Source organism: Arachis hypogaea, chromosome 12, assembly GCF_003086295.3.
Source record: "Arachis hypogaea cultivar Tifrunner chromosome 12, arahy.Tifrunner.gnm2.J5K5, whole genome shotgun sequence".
NCBI classification, from domain to species: Eukaryota; Viridiplantae; Streptophyta; class Magnoliopsida; order Fabales; family Fabaceae; genus Arachis; species Arachis hypogaea.
In genome coordinates, this window is record NC_092047.1 from 98725462 (window position 1) to 98747691 (window position 22230).

The window sequence follows — 22230 nt, forward strand, 5'->3', positions numbered from 1 at the left end:
TTAGTTTTGTACTTGTCCGAGTATTCATGTTCGGTATGTGTTGTTGAACTTCCGAGGATGAAGCTCGTATTAGTTTGTTTATTGGAAAAAACGTTGATTTGTTTTTGTGGTGAAGGTTTTCCGAGGAATAAGCTCGGATCGTGATGGTAGGGTTCCGAGTATGAAGCTCGGATAATTTGAAGTGTTTACTAGTTGAAATGTATGTTAACTGTCAAAATGAGAACTGTTTTGGTTGCACATTAAGTTGTATGGGTACAATGATTTGTTGCGTCTGGCCTCATTAAAACCCTTTCCGAGTAAAACCCTTGTGTTTTGGGAAAAAACCTTCGGAGGGAAAAAAGAGTACCATCATTCGCTATTATTCAGGCTATGTCACGACTGATATTTCCTTAAAAAGGAGACGTTCCATGTTCCTGGAAGTTGTTCTCCTCTAAGGGTTTCTAATTTGTAAGCCCTCTTTCCGAGGTTTTGAAGGACTCGGAAAGGTCCTTCCCAATTTGCCGCTAATTTGCCATGTGCTGGTGGTTTACGTGCATCTTCTGTTCGTCTGAGTACAAGGTCTCCATTGTTGAAAGACCTGTGAACTACTCTTTTGTGGTGTCTTTGCTCTAGGTATCGTTTTCTGGCTCGCTGCTTTATGGCAGAGATGTCTCTGTCTTCTTCTACGAGGTCCAATTCGGCTAACCGAGCTTGTTGATTGTTTGGTTGATTGTAGAGCTCGGTCCTTAACGTGGGGACGCTGACCTCTACTGGGATGAGCGCTTCTGCGCCATATACCAATTTGAAGGGAGTTTCCCCTGTGGCGGATTGAATGCTGGTTTTGTAACTCCATAGGACTTCTGGAATGAGGTCGGCCCATTCTCCTTTAGCTTCGCCGAGCTTTTTCTTTAATCCCTGCAAGATAATTCTGTTAGCTGATTCAACTTGTCCGTTAGTCTGCGGGTGCTCTACTGAGCTGAAATGATGTTTGATGTTAAAATTTGTCAGAAAGGTGGCGAGCTTATGGTCTGTAAATTGTCTTCCGTTATCTGAGATTATTTCTCTTGGGATACCGAATCTGCATATGATATTTTTCCATAGGAAAGATCGTACTTTTTCTGATGTTATGTATGCTAGTGGTTGTGCTTCTATCCACTTAGAGAAATAATCGATTGACACTAGGAGGAACTTTACCTGGCCTGGCGCTTTCGGAAAGGGTCCGAGGATATCCAATCCCCACCTATCGAAAGGCCAGCTTACCTCTATGGTATGGAGCTCCTGGGCTGGGGTCTCTGAAAGGGTGGCATGCTTTTGACAATTATCGCATGCTTTGACTTTTGTGATGCAGTCCCGTTTTATCGTCGGCCAATAGTATCCTGTTCGCAATATCTTTGCTGCTAATGCTCGGCCGCCGATATGGTTGCCGCAGACTCCTTCATGCGTTTCGGCCATAACCTCCTCGGCTTCCTCGTTGCTGATGCACTTGAGCAATGGTTGTGAGTGTCCTCGCCTGTATAGGGTGTTTCCGAGCACTGTATAGAAGCTTGCTCTTCTTCGGAAGAGCGGCAAGTTCGGCTCATCATTTGGAATGGTGCCTGTATTAATGTAATCGATAAAAGGTGTTCGCCAATCTGGGACCTGTGTAATACTCAAAATTGTTTCTTGCTCAAAACTGGGTTTGTCAAGTGTTAGCTGGGACAGTGCCGATGTGTTTTCGGCTTGCCGTGTTGTGGCTAACTTAGATAACACATCGGCCCTGGTATTTTGTTCTCGGTTTACATGGATAATATTAAACTCTTTAAATTTTGAAATTAGATCCTTTGTTATGAGCCAATATTTCTCTAACAAAGGATCTTTTACCTGAAATTCGCCCTTTATTTGATGTACCACCAAGGAAGAGTCGCAGTAGGCTGTTATTCGGGGTACTTGTAGTTGTAGGGCGAGCTTTAGCCCAGCGAGTAGGGCTTCGTATTCTGCCTGATTGTTGCTTGCGTTGAAGCGGAACTGTAGTGACTGTTCGGCCACCACTTTGTCTCCTTCTTTTAGTAGTATCCCTGCCCCACTGCCTTCTTTGTTTGACGCTCCGTCTACATGCATGCTCCACCTGACCTCTGTATTATGTGTGTCATTATTCATCTCCGATATAAAGTCGGCCAGCACCTGTGACTTCAGTGTTTTCCTTGGTTCGTACTGGATGTCGAACTCGGAGAGCTCAACCGACCATTTTATCAATCTGCCGGCGAGCTCGGGTTTGGTTAATATCTGCCTTAGCGGTTGGTTCGTTCGTACTATGATTGTGTGGCCTTGAAAATAGTGCCGCAGTCTTCTTGCTGTGGTGATCAGTGCTAGCGCCAGTTGTTCTATCTTCGGGTACCTTGTTTCTGTTGGTTGTAGCACCCTACTGATAAAGTATACTGGGTTTTGCTTTCTTCCTGTTTCTGTTACTAAAACCGAGCTTATAGCATGGTTAGATACTGATAGGTATAAATACAGTGGGTTACCTGTCTCTGGTCTTTGGAGGATTGGTGGTGATGTTAAGTGTTGTTTAAGTTCGGTAAAAGCATTTTCGCATTCGTCTGTCCAGTTGAACTTCCTACCTTTAGAGAATGTCTGGAAAAAGTGATAAGATCGGTTTGCCACTGCAGGTAGGAAACGTGACAGGGCAGCTATTCGTCCTGCAAGTTGCTGGACTTCCTTTACCGTTTTTGGGCTTGCCATGTTCAGCACGGCCCTGCACTTTTCTGGGTTGGCCTCGATGCCTCGAGATGTTAACATGAATCTCAGGAACTTCCCCCCTTGTACTCCGAACGCACATTTGTCTGGATTGAGTCTCATGTTATATGCTCGGAGTTGTCTGAAGATTTCTACTAGGTCGTCACAGTGTGACCTCTGCATTGGTGTTTTTGCTACCATGTCATCTACGTATACCTCCATATTGCGGCCTATCTGTTGTTGGAACACTTTGTCCATTAGCCTTTGATATGTCGCACCTGCATTCTTTAGGCCAAAGGGCATTACCTTGTAACAAAAATTCTCGTGTTCTGTTATAAAAGCTATTTTGCTTTGGTCTTCTGGGTGCATTAGAATCTGGTTATAGCCAGAGTATGCATCCATAAAACTCAAAGCTTTATAACCAGAGGCGTTATCAACTAATTTATCAATGCAAGGCAGTGGATATGCATCTTTAGGGCAAGCTTTATTTAAATTTGTAAAGTCGACGCACATGCGCCATTTACCTGAGCTCTTCCTTACCATTACCACGTTGGACAACCATGTGGTGAAGCGAATCTCTCTGATGAAACCTGCATTGAGGAGCTTCTGGGTTTCTTCGAGTGCTGCTTGTTTTTTCTCTTCTCCGAGGTTCCTTTTCTTTTGTGCAACTGGTAGGATTGTTTTGTCGATTGCTAGCTTGTGGCAGATGACTTCTGGATTGATTCCGGGCATGTCATCTGGTGTCCATGCAAAAAGGTCGGCGTTCTGACGCAGTATGTGAATGAGTCTTGCTCGGTCTGCTCCTTCTAATGCCTCTCCCACATATGTACATTGTTTGTCGTCTGCTGTTAGTGTTATTTGTTGAAGATCGTCCATTGGCCGAGGTCTTTCGCCGAGGTCTTCCCTTGGGTCTAGATCGGCTAGTGTTGCTGAGTTGGCCGTCGTGTGGATTGCTTGAACCTGGGGCTGAGCTTCCTGTTCTTTTTGGACTGGTTTTAGACCAGCGTTGTAACACTGCCGAGCTTCTTGATGGTCGGCGTACACCGTAGCGATCTTGTTTTCCTGCACTGGAAACTTGACACACAGGTGTAATGTGGACACCACTGCCCTGAATATGTTCAGTGCGGGTCTCCCAAGTATAATATTATAAGGGCTGTAACAGTTTACTATTAGATATTGAATATCAATTGATTTTGGCATAGGGATCTCTCCCATTGTGGTCTTTAGCCATATATGCCCCATGATGGGGACTCTCTCTCCGGAGAACCCAATTAGCTCTCCAGAGGAGGGTTGTATCAATTTCTCTGATAATTTCATTTTGGTAAAAGTAGAGTAAAATAAAACGTCAGCACTACTACCTGGATCTAACAATGTTTTTCTTACCAACAGCTCTCCGACCTGGATGGAAATTACCACGGGGTCGTCGAGGTTAGGGCTTGCCGATTTGAAGTCTATTTGGTTGAAGGATATTGTGACGTCTGGTTCTTTGCCCTTCTTTGGTTGTATGGTTCCTTCGATTGCCAGCATTGCTCTATAGCTCCGCTTCCTGGCCGAGCTTGTTTCTCCTCCGCCTGCGAATCCTCCTGATATGTGGTTGATGACTCCTCTTGGCGGATCAGGAGTCGTCCTCTCTTTTTTGTCGTCAGCCGTTGCTTGCTTATGCTCTGCCCTGTCCGAGTTTCCTCCTCTGCCCTTCCGGGTCTCAATGTATTTGTCCAGGAGACCTTGGCGTGCTAGTCTTTCCAGGAGGTCCTTCGCAACGATGCAGTCATCTGTGGTATGACCGAACTTTCGGTGGAAGGCACAATGTTTTGTCTTGTCCACGAATCGTTGATCCTGGTAGTTCCCTGCTCGGGCTGGTGGTTTTATGATTCTGGCGTTGAGGATCTCTCTGATGATGTTCTCTCTTCTAGTGTTAAATCTGGTGTATGTGTTGTACTTTGACGCGGGCTTAGGAGGTTTCTTTGTGTCCCTGTTACCTGGCGATCTGAAAGTCCTTTCCTCATCTCTCCGATGTGGCTGTTTGTCTGATTTCTGGGCTTCTCGGAGTTCTTCGATCTCCATTTGCCCAGCCGCCCTTTCTCGGAATTCCTCTAGCGTCTTTGGTTTTGTTATGGCAATGGTTTCCCGAAATTTGCCTGGTCTGAGGCCGGCCTTGAGAGCATGCAGGTGGACGGCCGGGTCCAAGTCTTGGATCTCCATAGTGGCGTCCGCGAATCTGGTCATGTAGTCTTTCAGACTCTCGTGCTGACCTTGTTTGATGGTGCCGAGAAAGTCCGAGCCATGTACATATATTCTTGATGCAGCGAAGTAATCAATAAATGATCTGGCGAGGTCTTCAAAGGAGGAGATCGAACCTGCAGAAAGTTTAGAAAACCAGAGTAACGCTGCACCATCTAGGTAAGTGGGAAATGCTCGACAGAGGACAGGCTCATTGTTCGGGCCGTTGAAGAACATCATTGATTGGAACTTCTTTACATGGGCTCGGGGGTCGCCGAACCCCTTGTACGGCTCCAGCGCGGTGGGCAGCGTGAAGTTTTTTGGCATCTGGTAATTCGTGATCTCCTCGGAGAAGGGGTTGTCGAGGGTGAGCTTTTCCTTTGGCGGGACGATGTTTAAAGGGTCCGCCGTACTTTGAGCTGAGCCTTTGGAGTTCTCTCCATTATTTTGTGTTGAGAACTCGGCTATCCTTCGTACCTCCGCCTGAAGCTCAGCGATCTGAGCCAGGAGGTCATCCTGTGAAAGTTGTGGATTTTCCTTGTCAGCCATGTCCGAGGATCGGGGATCCTGCAAAATAAGGTAAGAGACTAAACAAAGGAAACAGTGGGGTTAGATGTACTCCGGGCCCCACGGTGGGCGCCAAGTGGTTCGTTCGAACACTAGGGCGGCCGAGCTTAAGCGCTTCCGATCAAGTCGCCGATAAGGGGGAAGAGCTTTACGTCGGCCGGAATCAAACACTGCGGCGGGAATACCTGCACAAGATACTCCGACGCTCAAGTCAGTAGTGATTCAGAGTAAATGAATAAAATGAGTTTAGAGTAAAGAGTAAGAGACTGAGAGTGATGGAACCTGAGACCTAGCCGAGTGTATTGGCTAGGTTTTATAGAAGTTGGTTTCTACCCGTTAGTGGGTGAGTCCTAGTTTATAGATTAGTTAAGATATTCTGTTATGGTGCTATAAATCTGCTGAGCACGTTTTTCATTTTCAATTTAGGTGATGCTGCTTCGGTCCTGATCACGTGCCGAGATTTTCGGACGGTTGATACGGGACCGAGCTTTATGGCGCACGTGTCTTTTTATTCGAATGAGTGAGGCCGAGCTTATCTGCCTTTGTTCCGAGCTTGTTTAGTGCGGCGTTGGCCTCGGATATTAGTGTGCCGAGTATTCCAGGCGACCGAGGATACGGGTAACGTATCAGTGATGAATCCGAAGTATTGGAAAATGCTATTACACCAACCAAGCAACTATCTTTGGAGTCAGAAAATTCGAAGGTGCAAGGAGATACCTCAACTTGCAAGAAGATCAAGATTGAGAATAAAACTTGAGAATTTTGATGCACATGTTTTAGAATCCCTTTTAGAGTATATCTAATAGAATAATGCTAAGCATATATTTGTTTTGGTGGAAACATTATCTTTTCTTGAGTTGTTATTTTTCTTTTGGTTCTTTTGGATTTTTATTTTGAAATTTAAAATTTTTTTAAATATAAATTGAAGTTATTTGATTATTATTTATAGTTTTATTTTTAATTTGATTCACACCATTGATATTATGTTAATTTCTAATTTAGTATTTAATGTCATAAAGTTATCAATTTCTCATATGAATTATTGTTAATACAATTAAGTTAGTTATTAATTTTTAATGTGTACTTATTTTAAAAAGAAAATCTAATTATAATTTTTAATTAAAGTATTATGTTTAAAATTTTAAATTTAAATTCAAATAAACTTTTTTTTGAATTTTTAAGTAAGCAATTAGGTTTGAGAATATTTTTTAAAATTTTATAATTTATAAGCTACTATGCTAATTACAAAAGATTATATTAAAGTAAATAGAATTATCAATCTTATTAAAATGTGAGGTTATTTATACTATTTAAAAAAAAATTAATTTGACATTTTTCTATACTTAATTCTATTTCTAATGTTGTTTCGACAAAATTGAATTAATTTAAAAAATTTTATTTAAAAATTTAAAATTTGTACTAGCTAATTAAAAAACTCTATTTAAAAATTTTAAATTTGAAATTCTAATGCTAATTTCTAATTAAGTGACTTCTTAACCGTTTCGATTTTTAAATTTAAATTCTTTTACTTGCCATATTTATAAATTTTCTCTTTACTCAATTTACATTGTTATCTTTTAAATTGTTTCTGCACAATAGAAGTACTTTCACTTTTTTTTCTCTCTTTTTAAATATTTTTTCTAAATTTATGTAATTTATAAGGTTATTAATTTTTAGATTGTATTTAATTTTATTTATTTTTATCGACAAATGATAGGATTGATACTATTTATGACGAAACTAATAAAATCATTCTTAAATTAACAAATTTTTATATTCTTGATGAACAACGAACATTTAATTAAAAAATTTTATTTAAAATTTGCACTAGCTAATTAGCAAACTCTATTTAAAAATTTGAAATTTGAACTTCTAATACTAATTCCTAATTAAGTGACTTCTTAACCGTTTCGATTTTTAAATTTAATTTTTTTATTTGTCACATTTATAAATTTTCTCTTTACTCCATTTATATTGTTATTTTTTAGATTGTCTCTATACAATAATAGAGACACTTTCATCTTTTTCTCTCTTTTTAATTATAAGCTATTCATTTTCAATTTCATTATTTAAAGAAACGAAAAAAAAAAGATTTTAACTATTAGTTAAATTTATTGACTGTGAAATTAAACTTTTTATTATTTGTTAAAAGTTTTTTACTAGAATTTTGACATTAGAACTCATTTATCTAATAAAATAAAATATTTTGTGATTAAAATATATTTATAACTAAACTTTTCGACAAAAAATATTTAGAAAAGTAATTTGGAGTATTATGACAATTCTCTCGATAAAATTCTTAACAGATTTTTTAAATAAATAAAATAAAACAAATATTTTCTTATTTTAAAAAATATATATTTTTATATTATATTACACATTTCATAAGCGTATCTTTATTTTTATTTTTATCTTTATAGCAATAACAATATAAATAGGGAGCTCTTCTTATGCTGACGTGGTGCTCATACATTGAGTTTAGGAATTTATTTGTTTAAATGTCGATACTAGAAATTTTTAAAATTTTATTTATAAATTATAACATATTTTATTTACTTAGGTTGTTACTTTTGAATTTTTAAATACACTTTCTTAGGTTATTGGGTATTTAATTTTTAATATTGTTGAACTAATAATTTACTTAGGTGTCATTATTTTTAAAAATATTATTTATACATTATAATTTATTATTTGTTTAAGTTGTTATTTTTAAAATTTAAAATAATCTTTTTTCTAGACTGAATACAAATGGAAATACTTTTTGCTGACGTGATGCTCATATGTTGGGTTTCGAGATTATTTTCTTAAATATCGTTATTAGAAATTTTTGTAATTTTATTTATAAATTAATAGATTATTTGGTTAGATTGTTAGATAATAATAAGGATTTAGTTTTTGAGTTTATTAGCAAGGTAGTTAGATATTTAAATCTTAATATTATTAAACTAATTTAAAAAATTAATAAATTATGTGGTTATATTATTAGATATCAATATCAATATCAATAAAGATTTAGTTTTCGAATTTATTAACAAGGTAGTTAGATATTTAAATCTTAATATTATTGAACTAATTTAAACAAAGCTATTTATAAATTATTTTAAAATTAAGACGGTTGTTTAATAATGAAATCAACAATTTAAAAGTAATAACAAAACAACAAAAAACAAGTAATAGTAAGAAACAAGTTCAAAAACAAAATAATAAGAGCTTAAATTTGAAAACAGAAACAAAACATCATCTTTAAAAGAGGTTGTTATTTTTTAAACTTAAGTTATTTCTTTAAGTTGTTTTGCTTAGGTTGTTATTTTTTAAATTTTAAGTTATTTTGCTTAGGTGGTTATTTTTTAAATTTTAAGTTATTTGCTTAGTTTGTTATTTTTTAAATTTTAAGTTATTTACAAATTACTCTTTTAAATCATAAATTATTATTATTTGTTTAAGTTGTTATTTTTTAATTTTAAATTATTTTCTCATAATTAAATTTTAAATTTTTTTTTTAAAAATACGTGTCTCAGTTAAGAGGACTCTTATGACTCGATTCATAAATTTGCTAAGAAAAATCGATGATGGATAATCAATTATTATTTTTTATATATAAACACTTACACATAATAGATAAGTAAAATGAAATCTATGAATTTTAATATTAACTTCATTGTAAGTTTATTTATTTGAATTTGTTTCAAGATTTTATTCTATATATTTGAATTTATTTATTTTAGTATTTTGTATTTAAATTATTATTTTAATTTTATTTTGTTAAAAAAATTTTATAATATTAATTTTGTTTGTACTTAAAATATTTTAACTTATTAAAAAATTATTTTTTAAATAAATATCTTTTCTATCTTTTTATTTAAAATATTATTATTGATATGTTAATATTAAAAATATAAAAAATAAACATACTTTAAAAAAATACTTTACATCGTTTTATCTTTATAAAATAAAATAATTAATTAATTATTAATTTTTAAATTGTAACCATTTCTTTAATAAAAGATAATTTATAAATTGTGTTTAAAATTTTTTGAATTTGTTAATTTTTAAATTTTAAAATATAAAATATATATGTATATAATTTGGTACAATTTTTTTGTTGTTATTTTTTAAGTTATAATTAATTTTTTTTAATATAAATACTTACACGTATTAAATGAGTAAAACGAAATCTAGAAATTTTAATATTGACTTCAATGTAAGTTTATTTATTTAGATTTATTTTAAGATTTTATTTTATAAATTTAAATTTATTTATTTTAGTATTCTCTATTTATATTGTTATTTTTATTTTATTTTATTATATATATTTTTGTAATATTAAATTTTTTTGTGCTGGAAAGATTTTAATTTGTTGAGGAAAAAATTATTTTCGGTGAATAAATATTTTTCTATTTTTTTATTTAAAATGTTATTATTGGTATGTTAATATTAAAAATATAAATGATAAAACATATTTAAAAAAAATGTATTATGAGATCAAATAATTTTATAATTATGGGTATTTATCTACACAGGAGGCTGTATGGAGAACTTTGGCTTATGATATTCAGTTATGAGATTAACCTTTTATTTATCTAGAAAACAAAATATCATCTTTAAAAACAATGACAATCTTGAGAAAATTATTGATTAAGAGAAAGAGAAAGGTACGATGTTCTTAACATAGATGGAGGCCAACAAAAAATTTGAAGCAGGTCAAACTTTAACGTATGTTGAGTTTCCAAATCAATTTGTTTATAATATAGAAGAAAGGGAATGATATCCACGCAAGAGAGAGTATTTTATCGGGAGATTAAACTATGTTCCACCGGGTACATGTGATATCTACTATATGAGAATTTTGTTAATTATTTAAAAAAATTGCACAACATATGAGTCTATTAGGATAGTTAATGGGATTACATATCCTAATTTCCAAGATATTTTCTATCTTATGGGACTACTGTGTGACGATAGAAAATTCATTGCAACTATTAATGAGGTCTGGTCATCAATTGAGAAAACTGTTTGTGATGCTATTGATATCTAATAGTGTTAACAAACTAAATCATATTTAGAATGCAACTTAGACATTATTCGTTGACGAGATACTATATATGAGGAGAAAACATTGAAACCAAGGTATTTCACTATATGGTCAATCATTATCGCATGTAGGACTTTACTTGCCAAAATCAGTGTTTACCAATGGGTAACTTTACGTTATTTTGTCAAGAATTAAGAGTCGCAATGGCTTGAACATTCTAATTCTAAATAAAGACAGTAATCCAAACTCATCAACAACAAATGTCGCGTTCAACGAAATTTTTAATAATATTTAGAGAAGAAAATAGTATTTTTATTTTAGTAACATGTTATGATTTGCACTTTTATACAAATATTTCTCGTAGATATAACTAATTTATTAATTATACTTTCAAACTTGAAATAAAATGTGTAACTTGGAGTACAACATCATATGCCAATTACTCTTCTAATGAGGTTAGTAAAATACTAGGTTGTTGATAAATTTTTATTAGTCTTATAATATAAAGTTTAGTGTAAAATTAACATGCTACTATTACAGTTATATATGTTCTTATTTTTTCAGATCTCATTTCTTATGGTTCAAAAATATTATAGACTTCAAACTATTTCATTTGTATTTTACTTTGAATAAAGATAAAATAACATATTAAATACGTTTATTATATAATAATGACGATGATAATGTTATACTAAATTTGAAAAATTTATAATTATAAAATATTATTTTTTATTTATCATGTGAAATTAAAACATAAGTCCGTGCATCGCACAGATTTAATACTAGTATTACTACAAAAAAGGTTTATTATTAGTTTACATTGCAAGTTTGATTATTCTGATAATTTATTGTAAAATAGAAATATTGAAAATGTTACTCATCCTTTAAATTTTAGCTTTTGATCAACCTTTAAATTTAATAATATATTATTTTAATTTTTTATACCCACTTTTACGGTACTGATTGTTCAGAAAATTCGAAAAATTACTTATCTTTTTTTTAAAGGTTGAATATATAAAAGACAATTTTTTAAAAATACTTAATTACATTGTAAAAATATATAGTAATTAATTTAATAGTTAATATATATATAATATTTTTATTAATAATAATAATAATAAATATTTTCAATTGAAAATCTTTATTCAAATATTTTTCGTATGTATTTTGTATATTACCGTATATTTTATATAACTAGTTGTTTATAAATTAGAGCACATGTTACTGTATGTAATTTTGAATTGAGAATTATTTTGTATGTTAACTGTACTATATAATGTATGTTAACACTATTAATCACAAATCACAAACGATAATAAGCTGGTTTGGGTTGTCCTGTCATTAGGTCATTTTCAACTTTAACCATTCAAAGTTTCATTATCAATATGTGATCAACTTCTCTTTCGCGTCTCCACTAACTATAAGACATGAATATAATCCACATTGTTGTTTCACAATAATTTTCCTAATAAAATACTTCAATTAAAAATTACTAAAAATAATTTGAACCCAAAACTAATAAAAAGGAACGATTTTTTTTTTAATTTTTTTATTTAACCAGAGACGCAAAAAAATTTTTTTAATTTACTTTTTTATAGTTGTTCATTCACTAGGTCCAAATCAAGGGGGAATAAAAAAAGGCCTATGGTCACGGCAAAAAACGTGACCATAACTAGTAAAAAGGGTGACCATAGATCTATGGTCACAGTTTTAGACCTATGGTCACGGTTTTTTACCATAGTCTATTCTCTTGTGGCCATAGGTCTATGATCACGATTTTTTTATCTATGGTCACAGTTTTAATTTTCAAATTCTGACACTTTAAGCCACGTTTTTTCACCGTGACCATAGGTTAATCTATGGTCACGCGTAAAAACCATGACCATAGCCTTATCTATGGTCACAGTTTTCACCGTGACCATAGCCTCTATGATTACCCCTCCTTAAAACCGTGACCATAGCCTTATCACCGTGACCATAGACTCTATGGTCACCCCTCCTTAAAATCGTGACCATAGTCTTATCTATGGTCACGGTTTTTGCTGTGACCATAGCCTCTATGATTACCCCTCCTTAAAACCGTGACCATAGCCTTATCTATAGTCACGGTTTTTGCCGTGGCCATAGCCTCTATGATCACCCCTCCTTAAAACCGTGACCATAGCCGTATCTATGGTCACAGTTTTTACCGTGGCCATAGCCTATTTTGTTTTATGAGATTTATTTTTTTTAAAGCATAATCACATCCTAAATTTATGATAATCACAAAATAAATCTAAAAATGAGAAATTCAAGACATCTAAATCATAAAAATTATATTTTAAGCTAGATATGCTTTTAGTCCAAACAACACAAATAAAGGTAGAGTGTAATTTATCCATTACATATAATACCGGATAAAGTCTGTTTACAAAAAGTACAGAACACATTAAAATATTACATTTAGATAACTAAAAATATATATATGTGACCCATCCCATCTCATATTGCTATGAAAAATATTTTCTTCATAGATATGTCATCCTGGTAGCAAAAGAAATAAACATGTTAGAACAGAGAACATTGTACATCTGAAAGCAACTGCAAAGAACATAATAACAAATAAGCAAATGCACCAAAAATTGTATACTATTAGTTTCTGTTTACATTTTCTCCTTTTTTGCTATTTCCAAAAATTTTGCTAAAATAAAAGAGAACGAATTCACAAAAGAAACAAGCTTCATATTCTGTTTCCAGAAAAAATAAATTACCCTTCCTTAAAACATTCATGTGCCAAAAAAGTAGGATCATACTTCTTGGGATAATTTCATTCCATGTTATTAAAAATGGCCAGTACACTAAAAATAAGTGATAAAATAAAAGAGAATATGCAAATATTTGATGTTCAAGATGCAAATATGCAGACTTAGATGGCATAGAAGGACATTAATAAATCAACTACACCTCACAAGATCCTATAATAATGAACTTCACTCAGTGCTACTACTAAGTATATACCGCATCAAGTAAACAAAAAGCTAAGCTTTCTTCTTATCAACAACTAATTTATCCAACAAACATATTATATAGGCATCGTGTATGTACAGTGAATTGAGTGTAAATTATCTTTTATTAATAATAATATGAAAAGGTAGATTTATAAATTGTATAAAATTCATAGATGATTAGAGGCAAAGTTACAGAGGAGAGACAACTACCACAACAAAGTTGAATACACGAGCATTATTTGTTATCAATGAATAGTAATATCTAAATGAAAATTTTTAGATTGTATTATAAAGTTCATAGATGGTGATTAGAGACAAAATTGTAGAAGAGAGACAACTATTACAATGAAACAGACCTAAAATCACAAAAATAAAGTCAAACCTCATTTATCAAGCTCCATTGCCTGTCAACTTGGTCTTCACCTTTCTCTTCCTCACTTGAAATCCACCTCCACCCTTCTTCTTGCCACCATCAACTTATAAATATTTCCCAACAGAATACCATTAATCCTTAATAGTTAACACACACCACAATAAATAGCTACACATGAGTTTAATTGCTATGCAATGACAATGTAATTAAATATTCAATATTCAATATTCTTAATTTCTTACTATCAATTTTACTATAAAATCATAAGAAAATTCCCCAACTCCCAATAAAATAGAACAAGTCATAGAGAGAATTTACAACTAAAGCAGAATCACTTTTATGCTTATGTCAAATCCATTCAATTATTTGCCTTCCACAGAAACAAGCCATTTATACGGCAAAGGTTCATATGCTTAAGTTAAGAGGAAAAATCATTGATAATATAGCATTTCTTAAAAACTACACTTTCTATCTTCAAAGAAAAAGCTAATAACAAATAAAAGTTGTATCTTTTATTTTTTAAGGATTTAGCTATATACCCTAATTTAAAGTTCTAATAATACTAAATTACTAATCTGAACAAATTAAATATTTTTTATTTTCTACCATGAAAACTAATTACTCTTATAAAAGAATTGCGAATGCATATGATGTACATGTGAATGTAATTATTTTAGACTAATATATATAAAGTTGATGATATGATATTAATTAAGAGCGGATATCCGATCCATTATGAGAAGTACTAACACACAAAAGTTTGGCTCCATCTATCATCATCACCACTAATTAAAATTTTGTGTTTTTCTCTGTACATATACACATGTTATTTATTTTTATATTACAAATAATCTTTTTATATTAAATATACACATGATATATATTTGTCATTTGGAATCTTTGGATTTTCTTAGTCCAATGATGATTAATCAGTAAAGAATTACTATTTTGGTGCCAAGCATTATAGGTGCATCACAATAAAAAATATTCCTTAGCATGGCTAAAACTCTTTCACCAATGTCAGTATTATAGTATAACAGGAAAATTTTCCACAAACACTTGCATAGCAAATTTCAGAAATCTAAGATAACCAAAAAAAAAAATTAATAAAGATAGAAAGCAAGAAAAAACAAATGAATGAAATCATGATATAGCCCACATTCCACAACTAACTGGATATTAGACACTTTGGTGAGAAGTGAATGTTAAGCAAATAAAAGATAAATAGATTAACCATAGAAAATAACAAAGATATTTCCATTCAACATGCAACTCATGAGAAATTCAAGCCTTGAAATAAAAAATATATGATCCATGCATAAAAATGGGTGCATTTGAGTTCTGTATGATATTAATAGGCAATGTTATTATGAAACCATAGAATGAGAATTTAAGGAAAAAGAAAACTTGTAGATTGACAAGCATTATAGAATGGAAATTTAAGGAAAAAGAAAACCCATAGATTGACAATCGTTTGCTTTCATCTAATTACTTTCTATACAAAAGAACAACAAACAGAAGACTTAAATAACATGGTTAACTAGTTAAGGGAACTATTTGTGTCGAACCCCACAATTTAAGACATAAAGCTCATCCATGAAACTTTACCCCTACTTTTAAGTTTTAACAGCTAACTCTTCACCCTTGTGTTTTTCTCTTGTTTTCAATCCTAGACATTTAGAATTATAACAAGTAAAGGAGAAAAAATATTTCCTTCAAAGAAACTAAAAATAAGTGATAAAATAAGATTTAAGCAACAACCTTAGCATATGCCTAACCAGTAGCTTGCAGCAACTCCCTTTCTGCTCGCTCCCTAATCCTCTTCTCAAGTTCTAACCTAATCCAAAGATGCAAAATGACTTGAAATACACTTGAGAATTCCAATTTTAAAAGACCATTGCCATTAGCAATAAGAAAGTACCATACATACCAATCACCATTGCACAAATAAAGCTACCAATCATTCTAAAATGCACTCCTCGTTCGCTATCTTTGGGAACAACAACCTTTTTAGGATTCAAAAATAGAAATGGAAATGAACATCATCATTTTTGGCCTGTCTAAGTTGCAACCAACAATTTAATCTTATAATTTTATTAAATTTTTAATTAGAACCAAACAACATAGCATGATATATATAAAACCAGAAAAAGTAACACACATTTCACATGAACTCTATTTTTCAGAGTTCAAAAATCACACAAAAAAAAGGACTTACTAGGAACGGCGGCGAAGATGGAAACGAAGCACAGCAAAGAGGTGACAAAGGAGTGGCAGAGCGGTGACGAATTGGTGACCGGTGAAGGCGCGGCAACTTCGTGAAACTGGTTCTGCGTAACTGGCAACTGGCAACTGGTTCTAGTTCTGCGTTTGAGAAGATGGAATGGCGACGGCGACGGTGACGGCACACTGAGATGGTTGAAGCAAGACAACGAGGGTTTTGCACGACGAATAGGTCAGGGAGCAAGAATGAAAGAGGGCTTGGCTAGGGTTATCTTTTTCCATTATTTTTTCCTAAGTTAAGACCTAGCTAATACGAGGGAATAGAGATTTTGGGATGGAAGGGGGATTTTTTGGTTTTGGGTGGGGGGTGAGGTTTAAACAAAATAATTTCAAAAACCATAGACTATGGTCACTCTAAAAAACTGTGATCATAGATAGACTATTTAAGGTCACCCTCTAAACCCGTGACCATAAACTCCTTTAGTCACCCTAAAAAATCGTGACTATAGACTCCTTTAGGTCATTCTTTTGTAAAACCGTGACCATTGACTTTTTTTTGTCACCCTCAAAACCGTGACCAAAGACCATTTTAGGATTTAGGGTTTAGGGTTTAGGGTTTAGGCACGGTAAAAAATCGTGACCATAGACCATTTTAGATCACCCCCAAAACCGTGACTATAGACCCCTTTAGGTCACCCTAAAAAATCGTGACTATAGACCCCTTTAGGTCACCCTTTTTTAAAAAACCGTGACCATAGATCCTTTTTGGTCACTCCAAAAAACCGTGGCCATAGATGTCTTTTGGTCATGGTGAAAAACCGTGACCATAAACCCCTTTAGGTCACCACAAAAACCATGACCATAGACCCCTTTAGGTCATCACAAAAAATCGTGACCATAGACCCTTTAGGTCACCCTTTTTTTAAAAACCCGTGACCATAAACCCTTTTTGGCCACCCCAAAAAACCGTGACCATAGACCCCTTTAGGTCACCCCTATAAACTGTGACCATAGACCCTTTTAGACCACCCTTTTTTTTTTAAAACCGTGACCATAATTATTCTATAGTCACCCACCCTTTTTTAAAATACCGTGACCATAATTTTTTTTTGTTACGGTAAAAAACCGTAACCATAGATCCAAAATGTTGTAGTATTACAACCAAACAAAAAAGCAAAATACAATATTATTTGAACATAAAGACATACAATTGTTCATCATACTCAACTTCTAAATGGATATAATAGCAATACACACAGCAGCACCACTATGATCTCCATATAAGCCTTCACCAACTCCTTACTAACATTTTATTGTCTGTTTAATCTTGTCAAATATAAGTACCTTCTCTCCGATCCTTTAATATTCCAAAAACCAAATTTTAATTTATTTTGAGCAAATTTTTGCACCTGATCATTATTTATAAAATTTAGACACTTTAGGCCAGCACCATATCATTCGAAGAACTGAAAATATGCTATTTGATCAAGCATGGGAAGAGGAATCAAATGCATGTGGAAGCTAATTAAATTCCATGTGTTTTTGTTACATCAACTAAGGACTGTTGCAACGAAACCGTTATTATTTATTGGTTATAAGTAATTTTAAATTAAATTAACACTTTAATATCCTTTTAAATATATTTTTACCTTTTAAAATTTTTCTAAAACTATTTTTGTCAAATAGATTGTTCTTCTATAAATGAGGACTAATTTATCTTATAATAATTTTTTTTAGAAAGTTCTAATTGACTTATAACTAAAATTGGTTAGGAATTTATTTGTTCAAGAAATATATTAAAATTAAAATTTGAATAAAAACAAAGAAGAAGCCATTTATAACAATTCTCAAAAACTTATTGAAAATAAAAATTGGTTAAGAATTAAAATATCTTATTATCTAAAATTCGTTGAGGACTAATTTAAATAATTTACTTTAGAGGTATTCACGGGTTAAGTTGGTTCAAATTTAAGGTGAAATGAGAATCAAATAAATTAAATTGTAATTGGTTCAGTTTTGCATTTTTTTTTATATGAATACCTGAACCAAACCAAACCAATTAAGAACGGATTGGTTCGATTTGGGTAATTGAGCACTCGATGAAATAGGAATTTAGAAAAAAAATTGAAAAAAAGAGTTTTTTTTTTAATTCTGTAAATATATATAGTAAACATGTAGTATCAATAAACAAGTCAATAATATTATAACAATAACAAAATACCCATAATAATTCAAACACATTAAAAACTACAAATAAAAGTGCAATAACAACAAGTCCTCAAAAGCTTCACTCCATAATTCTTCATTCCATCAACTAAGTATATTCAAGAGAGGAGTTGTGACCTTTAAAAAATCAGCATATAATTAGTCAATGTCAATATATAAATTGATTAATTAAAAGTAATTTAGTAAACAAATAATTAATAAAAAAAATGTTAACCTTAAATTGTTCTAAACAATATCAACTCCAACGGTTTCATTAGATATTGATAAAACTAAAAACTCTACAATCACAAGAATTAAATTATAATTAGAGACTCAACAATAACAACAATACATAATGATTTTAAAAAATATAAGTAAAAAAATAGTTACCTAATTCAAGTTATTTTTTATCCTCAAATTCTTTCTTTAAATCATGCATCTTCTCTCGAGCCCTCAACCAACTTTGTATGCAAATTAGAGACTCAACAGTAGAATAACTCAAAAAACTTCTAAATGGGTCAAGCACATAACCACTAATAGTAAATGTCGACTCAGGAGACATGGTAGAGACAGAAATAGCTAGCTAACAAATTCTTAGTCATGTGAGAAAGAACATAATACTTTATTGATTTTAATTTTTATCAACGCTAAATGTCAAAACTGAGAATGTTATCCTCTGCATTATCTTCCATGTATCTTTCAACTCATTCCTTTTGACCTCATCTTATTTTTTTTAATCCTTCAATTTAAACTCATCCTTATAGCCATCTTCCTCCTTATTTGTATTTTTACCACCAAGGCCATGATTATGAGAGGCAATGCTACTAGAGTTGAAACTACCAGAAGAACTACCATTCGGAAGGAAATATATCATGGAGTAATACTCAAATAGCTTATGAATGATGTCCTTCAACTTATAACGAGAATCAAGAAAAACAACCACAAAAAAAGTAATTTATGCTATTATCCTCTCAATATTTGTCTAATTTCACTTTCATTCGTGTAGCCATTTTTGGCAAACCAACATCATTACTCTTTCTCTACTTATTCAAAATTTTTTAAATGTCACACAATTTATTGAAAAAATTATTACATGTAATATTCAAAGAACTAGAGAAAGAAAGAGTAGCATCATAAAATATCTTCAAAAACTTCACAAACACAGGTGCCATTTTTCAATCATTAGCATTAGAGATCTTCTTTCAAACTCAAGCGCTAACAAATAGAAGGAGTCTTGATAATTAAACCGACTAAAAGCTGACTCAAACTTTTCAGCAGCATTTCAAATAAGTGGAGTTCCACCTAATAGGCACATCTAACACTACCATAGCCTTACAAGTTATGTTTGCCTCTTGAATACACATCTTAAAAACTTGCATCCTAGCAGGAGATGACCTAACAAACTTGATGCAGTTCTGATTTTACTTATTGAGCTATCAATCTCCTTCATATCATCATCGATAATTAGATTTAAGATGTAAGCACAACATTTCATATGCATGAAATTCCATTTAACAATATTGACCCATTCCAATCATGCCTCTAAGTAAATATGCAATAATTGTAACACCATTAGTACTAACATTGTTAACAGTTACACAACATATCTTTCTAATACTCCACTCTTGCAAGCATTGTTCTAAGGCTCTTCCTATAGTCTCACCCTTATGATAAGTAATCAAACCAAAATTCAAAATTTTTTTATTCAATGTCCACCCCACATCAATATAATGTGCAGTCACAGATATAGTATAAATTCTGAATTGAGGTCCAAATATCAGTAGTAAGGAAAACCATTTGCATGAGTGATTTTCAGATAGCATCTTTCTCAACTTCTCTTTTTCATATCTAAATAAAGTCATACAATCTCTAGAAATTGTGATACGTGAGAAAACTCCAAACTTAGGTCGTGCTTCACTCATAAACTCTATAAAGTTTTGAGCCTTAACAAATTTAAAATGAAGTCATCAACAATTATCATCTTTGTAAGGGCAAGACGAGTTTGCTCTTGATTAAAATCAACAAGCTTCATACTAACAACATTAGGGTCGTCCTCAAATTGGCTCCCAAGTGCAATGGTCTTTTGTCCCTTTTCAACTTGCTTATGAAAATTTTTAGTGCAAATTCTCAAATATTTATGCACATTTGCGGCACTATGACTAGCACTATTGCATGCATATTTTTTTTTACAATAGTTACAAGTGACTTCATTAGGAGAACTTTTAGAAAAATGAGCCCAAACACCCTAAATGTCCTACTGGGTTTATGTTATACCTCTTTTGGAGGCTTAACGGTAGCTCTAGTAGCTTTAGTATGTGTTTGTATTTGTGCATTAGGTTCTGATGGAGGATTTAAGGCAGGCAGTAGTGAGGGAGCTGGACTCAATGAAGTTCCACCAGAAATACCATCATGAATGGCAGTGAGAGTGACTGCACTTGGAGAGGATATGCTTCCAACAACAGTGTCACTATCAAGATTAGTTTTTGCCATTTTTTAAACTACAAAAAATCATAACAAAACTGTCAAAACATCAGCCACTCAGAATTCTTACACATTTTACAAGAACTTAGAATTTGTCACTAACATGGATTTTAACAAGAACTCTAAACTCAGAATTTCAAAACAAATGAATTGAACAAAAATTTTAACAGAGATTAAAAAGAACAACCTCCAATTCTTATAACAAACCAATTAATAGAGTATATAAAAAAATTAACGACACTTAATCCTAAAAAAATTGGATTCATACTTAACCGAAGAAGATGATCACCACAGATCTGAGGAGAACGACATTGTTGACAACTGGAGAATGCTGTTGACAACTACACAACGCATGCTGGAGACGACGACATCGCTGCCTTGAGAGGGTGACACTAACACACGCTCGACTGGACAACACACGTTGTCATGCTAGAGAGGACGTCGCTGCTGAAGAGGACGACGTTGCTGCAGTGTTGTGAGTGACACGACGATGTTGCTACGGCCTTCCTTAAGTGAGTTAGTGATTGTCGTGAATGAGGGAGTAAGCTTGCCTTCAACCTTCAGCCACTGCCGTGAGCGAGTGATTCCATACTCGCCGTTAGTGACGGAGGTGAGTAAGGGTGTGAATAGGCTTTGACCTCTGCTAGAGTTTTCTTGAATTTTGATTTTGGGGGTGGGGAATATGGAGAGAAAATAATATAATACAATGGGTGGGGGTGGCTGTTGTGTTTGGTACTTTGGTTTTAGAGTTAGGTATTTCAGCAAAAATAATATATATTTTTTAACTTTATATTTTTTATTTAATAAAAAGGGGTTCGGGTCTATGGGTTGGTTTAGATTCCGTTCCCCCAGAATCATTACCTAGACCAATTATGATCAAGTGCATCGAATTGAGTCCAATTATACTTGATTATCTATTGGTTCTGAAACTAATTTAATCGAATCCACTACAAAAAAAAGGTATATGGTCACGGTTAGCTAGTGAAAAGGGTGACTGTAGGTCTATGGTCACGGTTTTTCGCCTATGGTCACGGTTTTTCCACCGTGGCCAATTTTGTTGTGTCCATAGGTCTATGGTCACAGTTTTTTTTATCTATAGTCATGGTTTTTATGGTCATGGTTGTAGTGCTTAAATCTGATATTTTAGGCCACGTTTTTTTACCGTGACCATAGGTTACTCTTTGGTCATACGTAAAAACTGTGACCATAGCTTATCTATGGTCACCCTATTTTAAAACTGTGACCATAGATTAGGCTATGGTCACCCTTTTGTAAATCTGTGACCATAGGCTGATTTATGGTCACGATTTTAGCATAATCATAACTTACCTATGGTCACCCTATTTTAAAACTGTGACCATAGCTCACTCTATGGTCACCCTTTTGAAAAATCGTGACTATAGCCTTATTTATGGTCATGATAAAATACCGTGACCATAACTTATCTATGG

At 32.8% G+C, this 22230-nt stretch overlaps 1 protein-coding gene and 1 long non-coding RNA gene across 3 annotated transcripts; both read right to left on the bottom strand.

Moving 5' to 3' along the window:
* Nucleotides 1–372: 372 nt before the first annotated feature.
* On the bottom strand, nucleotides 373–5460 carry LOC112730327 (uncharacterized). Its single transcript, XM_025780420.1, has 2 exons — nucleotides 3232–5460; nucleotides 373–3066 (listed from the first exon to the last, which is right to left on the bottom strand). Exons 1-2 carry the CDS (start codon nucleotides 5458–5460, stop codon nucleotides 373–375), a joined length of 4923 nt encoding a protein of 1640 aa, XP_025636205.1.
* A 7350-nt stretch (nucleotides 5461–12810) lies between these two features.
* Nucleotides 12811–16544, bottom strand: LOC112727824 (uncharacterized). Of its 2 annotated transcripts, XR_003166002.3 has the most exons (5): nucleotides 16089–16506; nucleotides 15801–15876; nucleotides 15632–15707; nucleotides 13880–13973; nucleotides 12811–13033 (listed from the first exon to the last, which is right to left on the bottom strand). It is a non-coding gene; the product is annotated as an uncharacterized lncRNA (long non-coding RNA). The 2 variants fall into 2 exon arrangements; XR_011868767.1 differs by lacking the exons at nucleotides 15632–15707; nucleotides 15801–15876 and having other exon boundaries at nucleotides 16089–16544.
* Between the last annotated feature and the right edge of the window lie 5686 nt (nucleotides 16545–22230).

What these genes read in the sequence shown, in the direction of transcription:
- LOC112730327 (XM_025780420.1), bottom strand. Translation starts at nt 5,460, where the DNA reads ATGGCTGACAAGGAAAATCCACAACTTTCACAGGATGACCTCCTGGCT. An exon ending in GGTTGTCCAACGTGGTAATG is followed by an intron (nt 3,067 to 3,231) that starts GTAAGGAAGAGC and finishes GGCTATAACCAG; the next exon opens with ATTCTAATGCACCCAGAAGA.